Here is a 13,688-nt window from a genome sequence, read left to right on the forward strand (position 1 = left end):
TCGGCCAACCCAAGTTTGTGAAATATTGTGAACGAGCCTACTTCGAAGAACTTTTTATGTTTACAGCAAGGGGAAAGTAGCACAAAATGTTCATGCTAAAATTTGTGCAGCACTCAAAGTATAATGTAAAATGTAAACACACAAAAAAATTTCCAAGACGTCTGTCAGCCACTCACCAACTTGCAAGTTGCGCAGTTCTGCTCCCGACAACTCAAACACGTTTTCCTGTTCACCAGCATCGGCAAAGTACTTGGTCTCGATTTCAAGGTAGAAGCGCTCGATGAACGGGCACGTGTAGCGAGTCTTGGTGTAAGGGTACGCATTCCATGCTTCCTCTTCCACAGTCAGGGCCGATTTCGGAAGCAGAGCCTTGAACCAGCCTGCAAAAGATGTCACACCGTGTGGTTAGAACCAAAAGTGCACACACAATGAGAAATCAAGAAAGTGTCAAACAAATGCATGAGCACATGAGGTTGGGGTAGTCGATTCAAGGTTGACATTCCAAAGACCACACGAACAACAGTGTAACAACAAATGTCAAAGAAAAACACACAACAGTGTCTGCCTTAATTTATGTTGTCCAGTCGTCTGCATAGGCCAGAGCAGCGCTCCTCCACCCATCCTGCACTACGCGTTCCTTCCTTGTACATGTTTTCTGCGTGCCGTCCTACCCATACCTACAGAATTTACCCACTAGCTCAAAGCAAGTTCTAATCCAGTTGCCTGCCCCGTTTCTTTACCATTTCACTCGCAGAATTGCCAATATCAATTGACAAAAAAGCAACATCAGCAACTTGCAATGAAAATTACATTAAGAAGCATACTGCAGAGTAAACAAACATGCACTGAAATGTGGCTACTAGGCTACTTAAATGTGTCGCCCTATGGTTTCCAGCACACTTTGTCATCAGTAACCCAAGATCATCTAGGCAAGACCATGTGCATCAATGCAAAGGCAAAGGAAAGTTGAGAGATCATTTGAATCTGCTTCGTCCTGCATTCAAATATGGCTTGTTTACTTTAAACTTCACACCAATCCATTTCCTCAGTAATCCGACAATTTTTACCTCCATGGACTGAGTGCCTGGGTATGTTGCAAGTAGCGAATGGAACCCAAAAGCAGACTCAAGCTCAGAGTTACTCCCTCTTTCACAATCATTACATTATTTCTAAAATACAATGGCACTGCTACTGCACCGGAATCACTCATCAATTTGTTGTGAGCACCACAAAGCAACTTAGAGGCAGCTGCGCACTGATGCTAATCGCAAAGCGTCAGTGAAGAACAAAAAACTACAATAAAGCAGAGACAAGTACAAGCAGACGTAAAATGCAGCCTCTGTATTAAAGGTCTACCCATTCTCAACTGCATTCCTCATGTAACGAGACAGGAGATGTTAAACACTTTCTACGATCATGCCCAAGCTACTGTGATGGAAGGGACCTTCTTCTTGAGAATCTACCGAAGAAAGGCCTTCCACACAAATGCTTAGAACACCTTGTGTTTCCAGAAGGATCCATTATAGTCCGCCATGAAGCTTCGCTTGCATTTGAATAAGAGGCACTGATCTGCTGGACGTGTGGTAACATTGGTAACATACCCCAGTGACATTGCAAGAGATGCTCAGCCAAAGCAATTGCCAACCTCAATCACCAGGTTAAACCAACCTGAAGTTATAATCCACCACCACCACCACCACCACCACCACCACATCAAGGTCACAATGCAAGCTTGGACTGAACAGAGGGAAATCATTTGATGATTGCTTCAAACACAAAGTACATACACAGAAAATACAGTAGTACATACACAGAAAAAGGCAAGACATGATGACTCACCAGGCAAGTGGCTTCCAATGTGATAAATCTTGTGGGTGTATTGCCCCGAGCCTCCTGGTCCGTCAGTGTATGGCTCATTCACCATGATTTCAACACCGCTTCCGACTCCTTTGCTTTCTTCGCGGCTTTTTTTCTGCGCATCAGAATACACCAAGGATGTCAGCAATTATGCATTTGGCAATTTACCCACGATATTGGTCAATGATTTTGACTGTGTTTGATGTAGTTTTAGGGTTGCTTAAGCTCTTTACTTACTTGCTAACCCATGAACTTAAATTTAGCAAAAATCTGCCCATCATGAAAAACCGAGGGTTGCACACTTTTTTTTTTTTTTAGCTTGCCCTTAGCACACACCATCTGTGGAGTACATAATACTTTTATTCAGGATGATTTACCTTTAGACACAGAACACTAGAAGCAACAAGCTTGGTATAGCAGACTAAAGGCAACACTTTGTTTTTATACCACAATGACTTGTTTGATTACATCGCTGTTATCAATTTCACCAGCTTCAGGCACCTTGTGCTACCACGAAACAGCAGCACAGGTACCTTTACAACTTCTTTCTGGTATGCATTCTTTTTGCAAGCCTGCACAGCCCCATCCTCTAACACCTTTAAAAACTTTTTCCAACAGCATCTATTTTTCGTAAAACACAATGCAACATTAGTAAAATCGTAGGAACGAGTTCGAATTTGTAAAGCTTATGAAAAATTCAGGAGAGTTCGCAGGTCAATGCTGAGTTTTTATTGTAACTGCTGTGGACCTTCCCAGTGAAACCTCAGATATAGGGACCCTCTACTTTTCACTTCCCCGTCTGTTTAACTTTTTATATGCTTACCCAACGAGGAAACCTGCCTGCCCGTCACGTAAGACGAATGCAATGACTCATACCCCTGTAAGCAATGGCTCATACACCCGTAAGCAAACAAAAAATGCAACGGCTCACACTCCCATAAGGCCCTCTGAGGCTACAAGCACTCAGCAAAGTTAAGCGAACAGTGCATATATTCATTGAAATCACCCATACAACACACAGAACAGCATACGTTTCAATAAGGAACAATCTCAAAACAAGCATCCGAACCATCAAAAAAGTATTGAATAGCCCCCTCAGCAGTTGTAGTGATGGCTTTGCAACCTTCGTTGGACATCCACTTCCGCAGGTTGATAACGACCGATAAGGGTTGATAAGGTTCGGATGTAGTTCAATAAAGTTGATAACGACTGATAAAGCTTGATAAGTGTTTATGCTGGTTGGATTAAGCTTGATAAGACTGACAATAGCACCGCGCTGCGTGGATATGAGCAAGTGGCACAATGCTTGTGCATACTTAGATAACTCCAGCGGAGTTTCTGCGTGAATTTTTGTACGACAATACAATAAGCGATCTTATTTGATTTGTAACAGCGCTAGACTATGCATTGAGGCCACTGCAGCATGGGCAACAAAATATAGCAACGACAATTTGCAGGCTTTATGTAAATAGTTTGTCTTCTTTCTGGGGTTTTATGTGCCAAAACCAGATCTGATTATGAGGCAGGCCGTGGTGGAGGGCTCCGGATTAATTTTGACCACCTGGGGTTCTTTAACGTGCACTACCACGCAAGCACACGGGCGTTTTTGCATTTCACCCCCATCGAAATGCGGCTGCGGTGGCCGGGATATGTAAATAGTTTGACAAAATAAATATAACCCTGACCAAGGATCTGGAAGTGTCGATGGTTCGCTCAACTTTAGAGCTGTCAATTTTCACATTTCAAGATCTCACATATATTGCAGCTTTCAAAAGTTATACTATTTTAGACAGTTAAACAGTTGTAGTCCTGCACTTTTGGTGGCTGTGTGTGATCTCTATGTGTCCCATTAAATTTTGCACAAATAACACATTTCACAAATAGAGAAACTAACAAGCCTGTATAACAGGTTTAGTTAAACAGTGTAACTCTGAATTCTTAAATTCCTAACATCGATTAATTTCTTTTACAACAGAAAACTGAAGTGAGAAGGTTTACAAAACTTTTGGGCGTTTTATGCAATAAACAAACTAGATGATGTTACCTAGAACTGATGCTAGCCTATCGCTAATCTCCTTCCTTTCTTTCTTGCCACTGTGTGTTTGCATCATTGTACATTTCCGTGCATTTCTGGTTGTCCTAAATTTTCTGTTTGCTTAATCTGTTACACTTACGCATTCATTACATGGAGTGTTGCTCCGAATTGCTTTATTTTCTAGTTTCTCATTTTTATTGATATAGCAATTATATGGACACTTCAACCGGATTTCTGCCGTCGGCATCGCCGTGAGGTTCCGTATAGATTCCAAGGGCGATAAAATCGTCGCCGCGCGCCGTATGCGCGAGTGAGAGCGCGCGGGGGGACGCGCGCTATCACGGAGAGCCAACTCACGGCGGAAAGTAAACGCGACCATCGCGCGAGAGGCCGTGGGGGTATGGGGGGGAGGGGGAGGAAGGCGGTGCGACGCTGTACTACGGCAGCAAATGCGTATCTTGCAACCGAGCACAAGGGGAACTGGCAACGCAATCTCCCACGCGAAAACAAAAAATGCAGAGAGGCAGCGCGGGAGGGAGGGGGGGGGGAGCAGCTTCTACTCTGCCAACAAATACGCTTACACTGGCTGTGGCGGCGGTCGCCCGCACTGTCTCTTATCTCCACACGGCTCTGACCTTTGTATGCGCTGTGCATTCGCCGCTCAGTTTCCGTTGAAGCGATAGACCGCACGATTCTTCGCCCGCTGCAGCCAGTGTTTTGACAGTCGTTGTCTGCGGTCATTCAGTGTGATCTATTCATGTTTGCTTGTGCGCGATGACACCACGCTTGTCAATTCAGTTAGAAAGTGAATGTGTCCAAGTTTATGCAGCCGATAAAACTACTATCCCTACACCGAATAGCTCTCTACCAATTTGCTATCACAATTGATGCTTCACATTTCGGGTGAAACTGCGACATTTTTGTGAAATCTGCACTTTAGTCAGCAGTTAAGTGAATTAACTGCTGACTAAACTGCAGATGTGTGAAACCTTTTTCCTGACCAACCTTGGTTTCTTAAACACTGTGAAACAGAACTTAACAAGGTTTAATTTTGACCACCTGGGGTTGTACACACACATGCACAATGAAATCCTGACGCACAGATGTTTTATCAATTTGTAACATTATTTGAGTAGCAGCTAAGTCACCGCGCAAGAGGTAGGGAGCAAAACGCATTTTAGCAAAAGTTGACATTCACTTCATTATTATAAGTTGAGTCTAACGTCAGCTCTCCCATCACTGACAGGCATTATAATGAGAAGAACTGGAAAAAGTTCCACATCTGGAATTTTAAAAAAAAGTAAAACAAAAGGCACAAAAATAAAGCCATATCTTTAAAAAAAAAGGATGGGTGGAAGAAATGTAGCAAAATTACAAAGTGGTACGACACTACAGATCATCTATCATCTCTGGAAATGTTCATTAAGCTTTTCTCCATATTTTCCTGCCTCCTTTTTTAAGCTTTCCTCCCAATTATTATTTTTTTTTTCGTAAGAAACAGTGACTGCTGCATGGGTTGCTGGCATTTCTTCCATCCTGGCTGCCCTTATTGCATCAATTTCGTGCATTCATTTCATAAACTATTTGGGAACATTTAGCAAGCTCGAGCCCAGTTCATACGTTTAAGTAAAGTACACTCAACATACCTTAAGAAGTATGATTATCTCTTGAACGAGAAGAAGAGGAACCAATTATCTCGTCTTACACATTACTATAAAATACAAAAAACAAAAGATGACTAGACTCGTGTGGTTTGTCTGACTTGCGTCTGACTCGCGTGTCGTCCTGGCAACACTGAGGCTGTGAGAACTGCCGTAGTTACGGCTCTGGATTATTTTGACATGTTTTTCTTTTTTTTTTTAACATACACGTAAGTCTAAGTACATGAGCATTTTTGCATTTTTACCCCATCGAAATGCAGCTTCCATGGCCGGGAGTCAAACCCGTGACCTCATGCTCAACAACAGAACGCCGTAGCCACTGAGGTCACAATCTCTGAATACTACGAGCAAATAACCAACATGCAATGGTTGACAGAAGAAACAAAATTACAGAGTATAAAAACAGTACATCTTAAACTATCTTAAATGGTACAAGTTGCTATTTATTGCTTTTGAGTTATCAGGCACATCAGTGTACTTGCAGAGCACGCTAACACTCGGAACTATCTGTGTCCGAGTGAAAGTTAACTTGAGCAAAGTGCACACACAGCAGCTTTGCTTATCACCAAGAAAAGTTCAAGATAGTGAACGAGTGTGTGAAAAGACGTATACTCCACATAGCTCAAAAGTATGCAGACCTCTAAGTGCATAAAAACAATATATATGCTATCTTCTGCTACACTTTCACATAAAATATAGTGGAGGTCATACAAACATACTGAATATGTCAGGGTACTGATAAGTTTATTCTGGGACATTGTACTGTCAGGAAACAGCTGAGAGCTCTAAGTGAACAAGACCACGACACATGATTGGCTTCTGGCCACAGCTGTAGCTCTAACAGAGCTATTAACAGCTGGTGTCATTGGGCTTTGGCTATGAACCATAACAATCGCGCGGTCATTCCAATTCAAAATCATCATGCCACAGTGAGTCATAGTTTAATTACAGTTGCTGTATTATTAAAAATGAAGCTGGTCACTGACCAAAGTCAATATAAAACTAAAATGATGTTTTGGGATCCGTACAAATCCTGCAACATCACTTTATTTTTAATTTTACCTTGATCAGGGGCCTGCGTCATTTTTAACAATGCTTTTACCTGGCCAGAAGGTGTTCTGTTGAACTCTTGACTAATTAGTTACTGCATTAGTATGCATACTTGTGAAAGAAAACAATTGTAGAAGCAAAAATTTAACAACAAACTGAATGATGCCAAATACTATGATGGGTAGAACATTCGTATAACTGTAACTTGCGTTGCAGAGATGGCTTTTGTACATAGCTGAATTAAATTTGTTCAATGCTTTAGAATGCCTTTAGCGGGGGCTGTCAGAAAAGTTAATCTAAATAGTTCACTCCAGTGATGTCTGCTGCTGATTTTCCATTGTAGCAATTCCATTTTTGGTGAATAATCACTTCAGGTTTTCAGACTAGTTCAGTGTCACAGTGTGCTATATGTAGACACCATTTGCATTTTGTCCTGTACACTTGGGCTGTGTTATTTAAGTTCTGTTTTAGAGTCAGCCCACTTTCAAAATTAACAAGAACTAACGAACCCCTTTAATTGGTCTGCTAACATGCCATATTCACCAAGACGAATTTATTGTGAAATTCCCATTCAAGCTGACAGCAAAGCCACACACAGAAAATTACTCGGTCTACTTCTCGCCATATCAAACCAACTAGCCAACCTGCATAGCAAGTGCTTCTTCTATCAATACATACATCCCAACAGAAGCAAAGTATTCTGTAACATGGTGTAGTATTGAGGTAGTCTTCTCTGCCAGCTGTTTCATGAGGTTGCAAACCCATTGAGAAATATATTTGCAGTAAGATATGCATTCAACACCTTTTTTTGGCATCAATAGTGGAAAAGCAAACTAAGCATGTTTCACCAAATAAGGCATTTTGTAAGAAGCAGCACTCCAGATTACACATGTTGGCAATTACGTGATTTCTATCAAGTGTGTCTATGTGTGCCATGGCGTTAGTCATATATATATACAGTAGACCTCTAATGCCCATTCATTTAAGCAACCTAATACAAACCTGAAATAATTCCTTGCTGCATATGGTGCTACTGCTAGCTAACATGAGAATGCACATGCAATCTGCTGAATTGTAAGGCCAAATGACGTTTCCGAAAAACGCAAAAAAAAAAAAAAAGCATTTATATGCCACGAGCAGCTGGGTGACCTCACCGCCTCGCATTCCAAAAATACGCCTGTTTAGATTCGACGTCCAACCAGTGCCAGTGCTCTATTTTACTCCACAGTAAACTTCCTCAAGTTCTGACGCGTTTCACCAGCTCCAGCCGCACGAGCACACGCAAACAAAAAGAAAAAGGATAAATAAATCTTTCTCGACATGGCCAGGCCGCCTTCTCTGGGCTTCAGCATGGGTCCAGAAGATTCCCATGTTTACATTATCTCGGCCCACTTGGCAAGGAACAGGCCTTGTCTTTTACGAGTCACTCTGCAACAAACGAGATTCCTTTTTTAAACAGTCTGCTGTTGCTGCTTGCGTCCTTGAGCACTTTCTACGGATGCCCGCGACAACCAAGAGATACTGGTCTCCGAGCGTGGCTTTAATACGTAGCCAAGGTCAAGGCCTCGGAATTCTATTTGCAGTGCGCCCGAAGAAGACTTGTGCTCTACAGATTGGGCAGTCAGAAAAGGGAAAGAATAGGGACCAATCTCGTAAATATAACAGACAATGGTGATATATATATCTGCAGGCAGGCAAGCACACAAGACCACGTGCCGCGCGGCCAGCAGTCTTGCATCACTTATTAAGCACGCCTTTTTTCTTTTTTTTTTTTTTTTTTTATCGCCAGCGTACGACAGATATAAGCGAGAACACTTGCTGGCTAATGCAGAAACACGACAGCCTAGGCGCGTCGCATACACGGTATGCACATGCTTTGGTTTCAGAAGGTTAAGAGGAAAATAACTGGAAGGGTAGCGAGACGTTCAAAATGTCACTTATCACCGGGAATACATTATTCGTTCAAGCCGACAGGAAATGCCGCTCCGCCACTCTCAGCTCTCGACGGTTTGACAGCTCGAGCGGGAGTTCAACGAAGCGCGGACCGTCTGTACGCGCTCACTATACACTCATCTCGGCGGTTACGACTCGCTGCATCGAACCGAAAAGGCACCTCCGTGTCCTTCGACATCTCTGTCAGAGCCTGGCGGAAGGGGGGTTACATAAGTCTGCGAACGAGATCGCTCATGTGAAGCTGGCGCAGAGAGAAGCGACTTATCGGCGAAGGCGATAACGAAACCCGGCATGCACTTTCGTTTCACGCACGCACTCGGTCAACGCGCACCTTCGTGTTCTCTTATCAACGCCGGTCGTATTCGCCAACGAAACACATCGTAGCGACGAGAGGCCGCAGGCCTCCACACATCGGAGATTGCGGCTAGTAGTAGTATGTAGCACCGCGCCTACCGCTGCCGTAGCTAGGCGACCACCGCGAAAAGCCATGAGGCGCCCGATATACTGCAGTCGGTGTCTTCGGCGCGGACATCGGCGCAGGGCCTCAACCTGTCGCATCGCGCGCACGCCGAGTGGCGGTGGGTAAGTGAGAGGCGACGGAAGCAATCAACTACTCACGGCGATCATGTAGAGCTGCGCCACCCGGTACTCCTCGACCGACAAGGGCAGCGGGATCCTGTATTCTTTGAGCAACATGTTGGGCCGCGCTCGACTGCCGACGGTGTCGAGCGGCGCCCGAAATCAAAAGGGCTCTCACGGGTCCAGTTCAGGCGGTCTCTGGAATCCGCAAACGATCTCCGGCTTGCGCAGCGGGCCGCCCATATCCGTCGCTGCTGGCCGGACGACCCGACGATGTGGCCCACACTACACGGACGACGGTCGTAGCATTTCTCCGCACAGCGATCCGACAAGCCAGCGTACAACACGGACTGGCTCGCGCGATCACCGTCGTACAGCTTGTTTGGCTGCTCGCCGCCACTGCTGCTGCTGCTGCGATGGCTGCGACATCTGTTTACAGAAGGCCCCGCATGATGGGGCCACCGTCGCGAAAAGACTACGTCATCGAAGCGTAGTCTGTGACGTCGGTCCGGATTCTCGGCTAAAAGGTGGCCGCCGCAACGGCGGCCCGCTGGCGCACTTCGATGTGTTTGCTTCGCGCCCTGTGCCGCCCCAGTTTTCGTTTGCCCTATCTCTCATCTGCCGTGAACGACGCGAAGCGCTCACCCTTCATTTTCGTGCAGCTGCTTTTTCCCCCACACATGCTACCGTTGGAGGAGGACGCAGAACAATTTTCGCGAGGTAAAAAGAAAGGCATTTTAAGTTGGTTTTGGTTGAAGCAAGGGAGCAAAATATACTGTCGGTATAGAAGCACACGTCTGACATTTTCGAAAGCCACCAGAAAAGTTAAGAGCACAGAGGAGAGGCGGCGGGGTTGGCGCGGACGTCACAGGCTTTTGACCTATCCGACATCGCATCCTCCTTTTCAGGCACGTACGCGCACCTGCTCTCTTGATTAATTCTAGGAACGCCAGCTATATAGTTCGGTAAAGCATGGCCAAAAATAAGCAGGGCACAAGGCAAGAGCCATTTAAAACGTACAAGAGCCCTTTCAGAGGTCAATTCGCCGCTCCTGAGAGAAATGCGGTGAGTCCTATTCCTCGGCGCGTCGTGAAATTCAGCGGGGAAGCTGGTAAAGGACTCAACACTGTGAAATATTTCTTTAAACGTTTAAGTGACGTGTTCGTCAGGGCTTTGAGCGGCTTCCCTTACTTGATGACACCTGAGGGAGAAAAAAAAAACTGTTTCACTGGAGTGAATGACCTAAAGCAGCGAACAGTTGAATATCGTCCTATGAAATAAGCGAAATACGTAATTTTGCAGCTTTAGCTTTATATTTGTAAAAAATATTAATAATAATTCGCCGTTAAGCATGGTGACAGTCACTTCCTGGCTTAATCAAAAATGCATGTCTCTATGAAGATGTTTTAACTAATGCTCTCTCCAAAAAGCTGTGCCCCGAGTTATATATATATATATATATATATATATATATATATATATATATATATATATATATATATTTTTTTCAGTCCAGCTTCCTTCGTCAGTTAATAAAATTAATATACCACGCTGCTATTCGTCCCAGTTGCTTTATATTATACAAAAACGTTCATCGTAATTGAAAGCACCATTACGACGTTGTTTCACATTTCTTGCAATCGTCAGGTCGGCACAAAACTTCACGACCTGAGATCGGTAAAAAGGGACAAAGAGGCGTCTTGTGCACAAACATGCAACGTAAAAGCAATTACACGACGCAAGGGTCGGAACGCCAAATCCTGTTTGACCGCGGTGAAGCCCTTCTTTACCAGCGAAGATCGAAACGGCCATTCTCGGCCATTCGGCAGGAACTGTTAGGTTTCAATCACCGGTGAGGGAAGATGGAGACAATGCACATAGCTCCAGCAAGAGTTGATCCATCATTAGGCGCACTCATACGTCAAACTGCAAAAGAAACTGCGAGAAAGAGTGGGGCACTGAGAAAGGGAACCGTTGGAAGCCGGAGGAGCACTCTCGAATGCAATAAGTAGTAACAAGAGAGAGAGAAAAACAGAGCTATAGGCGCCTGCGTCAAAGAGGCTTCGGTAAGAAAAGACGGCTTCGTTGCAAAGCACACACGCCCAACAGAAAAGCTACCTTTCCGAAGCGCATTGCGCTAACGGTTCGTCGCACGGTTCACGTATCGTCATCGAAGGAAGCGTACGAGTGAGCGTGCGTCGACTCATGCTGCATTTTTATTTTCTTCTTTCTTTCGCAGCGAGTCTCCTCGCCATCGACAGTCGTCGGCTGGAGCCCGGATTACGCGTGCTTGCCTTCCGTCGAGTGCTTGCTCGTCGGCAGAACCGTCTCGCAACGTCAGCGTGTACACAGGTGGTCGTGCACTCCGTCGTCCACGTCATTGTTTCCTCTACCCCACCCCTCACTTGTCTCAGCACACTCACTACTCGCTTCTTTTTTTCTGTGGGTTTCATAGCTAACTGCCAAAGCCCAAAATCGGCTCTGTATTCAATGTGCAGCACACTCCTGTAAAGACAATCAACTGACCGTTGATCTGTTCCTTGTCAACACGGACGACGAATGAACGTGGCATCTTCAGTTAGTGCGTGCAGTTCATTGAGAAAAGCACGGGCTGAACGTTTCTTGGAGAAGAAAGGCTCATAATATGAGACTTGAAGGGACAGCGTAAAAAAAAAAAGTTTAGTGCGAAAGTTTTTTTTTTTTTTTTTTTTTTTTTTTCCTTAACGAAACTTTCGCAACATTTTAACTGGGTGTAAATCCTCGATTCTGCTGACCAGCACGAAGTCGCGGACTTGACTCCCAATCGCAGCCACCGCATTCTGACAAAACGCTCCCGTACCCCAAATTGATCTGAATTCCTTATCTATACGGCGTCTATCATAGCTCATGTGTCATTTCTGGGTGTTACAACCAATAAATCAATCAAATATTTAATCAATTATTCAAAAACAATAAACAACATACAGATATTGTCGCGAAAGGAAGCATCAAATGGCTGTTTGAAAATAGCTCGCTGTGACATGATGTTTAAGCGTACTGCGTTTCATTGCGGATGCGTTCGTATGCACTGTTATTCTTGGCAAGGCTTTAGCGACATTGCCTATATAACTGCTCATATATATATATATATATATATATATATATATATATATATACTAACAGCCATTTCTTTATTGTTGTACATTGTACCTGTCGGCACTGTTGGTTGAAGGAGCCTTCAACGAAGAAAGAAAGAAAGAAAAAATAGGCGCAGCTGCCATCATCCCTCAGAAGCGTTGAAACACAAGCGCACTCGCATGTTCCTCTAGCCCACGTGCACGTACACCTTCCTCCGTGTCGCCATGGTAACCACGCACTCCATGGGATATGCAGCGACCGGTCCGATGCAAGTGGCTTTATACTTGCATGTCTTGACAGCAGCCAGACGGTGCTTTCTTTTCTTATTTTTTTTTCTTCATCAGTTCAAGAATGCCCCGTGCCTATAGAAGATGGTGAAGACGTTCTACATAACAAAGTTACACAAGCTACAGACTCGCGACGCAAACCACTTCGGGCCTGAGTCCGCCAAATATAGTCACAGCTCGATGATCACAGAGCCGTTGCTGAATAACTATTTATAACTGGCGTTATCGGAGGAAACCCTCGTTTTCAGAAAGGCTAGAAAGGTTTGCACATGTACGCCTTTCATTTCTGTAATTTTGTTTGAACGATGCTATGGAAAATCATATTTGTAGTGCAACCCTGTGACCGCAAGTTAAACAGCACAGGAAACATGACCGGTAACACTTCACCTTCTATGTATATATAGTGCACATAAACCAAGCCATTTAACTCTAGTCAATTCTTTATTTTATAATGGTTGAGAAACATATGTGGGAAGCACGTGATAAATCGTATGCCTTTATGAACCGCCCATTTTTATACCCGTTTGATCTTCGTTGATGCCACAGAAAACACGGTGCGCTTGGCGAACGACAAGCGAGCTGTTGACGCTTTGCTTGGCCGCGAATTTGACCTCATTAATAGTGTTTTACAACCGCGTATTCTATAGCACATCAAACAGTATTTAATCTACTGCGGGTACAATGCCCACAATACGCAGTCTACATGCGTATGATGCGGCACAGACTATAGTGGCCTATACGTGTATAATAATACAGTCTTGTGTGACTGGGAGCCATTATAGAGACGCTGTCATTTATTTACGTGATAGCTATAGGGTCGTATGCGGGTATACTCTATAGGCCATATAGGCGCCTGCTTTGTAGTCTGTTATAACGTCCGTTGGTGCGCGATCCCGATATCCAACGGTCTCACCTCGCACAAGATATCCGCATGAGACCTTCCAACTTTGACTGAGCTCTATATGAGGATGGTTATGCAAGCATCGTGGCAACAGCTAGTGAGCCTGCTGCGCCAAGAATATTCCGGTCGCGCGTCGAATCAGTTTACTATGCCATGCATGGAAAGAAAAACGTGCTTTCAAAATGGTTCAGTGTGCGTGGCTTGTGCTTTAAAACAAAGCTTTATTAGCCTCTATATACCTTTCTGCG

The 13,688-nt window shown here is 44.3% G+C and overlaps 1 protein-coding gene across 1 annotated transcript in view; it reads right to left on the reverse strand.

The window, feature by feature from the left end:
• The window catches only part of LOC119446438 (protein retinal degeneration B-like), a 56,759-nt gene extending 47,214 nt beyond the window's left edge, over nucleotides 1-9,545 (reverse strand). Inside the window, 3 exon segments of the mRNA XM_037710870.2 lie at nucleotides 177-380; nucleotides 1,840-1,972; nucleotides 9,175-9,545. Of these exon segments, the coding sequence (XP_037566798.1) occupies nucleotides 177-380; nucleotides 1,840-1,972; nucleotides 9,175-9,252 (415 nt within the window). The 5' untranslated portion in view covers nucleotides 9,253-9,545.
• Nucleotides 9,546-13,688: the final 4,143 nt, after the last annotated feature.

This window comes from Dermacentor silvarum, chromosome 3 (assembly GCF_013339745.2).
Source record: "Dermacentor silvarum isolate Dsil-2018 chromosome 3, BIME_Dsil_1.4, whole genome shotgun sequence".
Classification (NCBI taxonomy): domain Eukaryota; kingdom Metazoa; phylum Arthropoda; class Arachnida; order Ixodida; family Ixodidae; genus Dermacentor; species Dermacentor silvarum.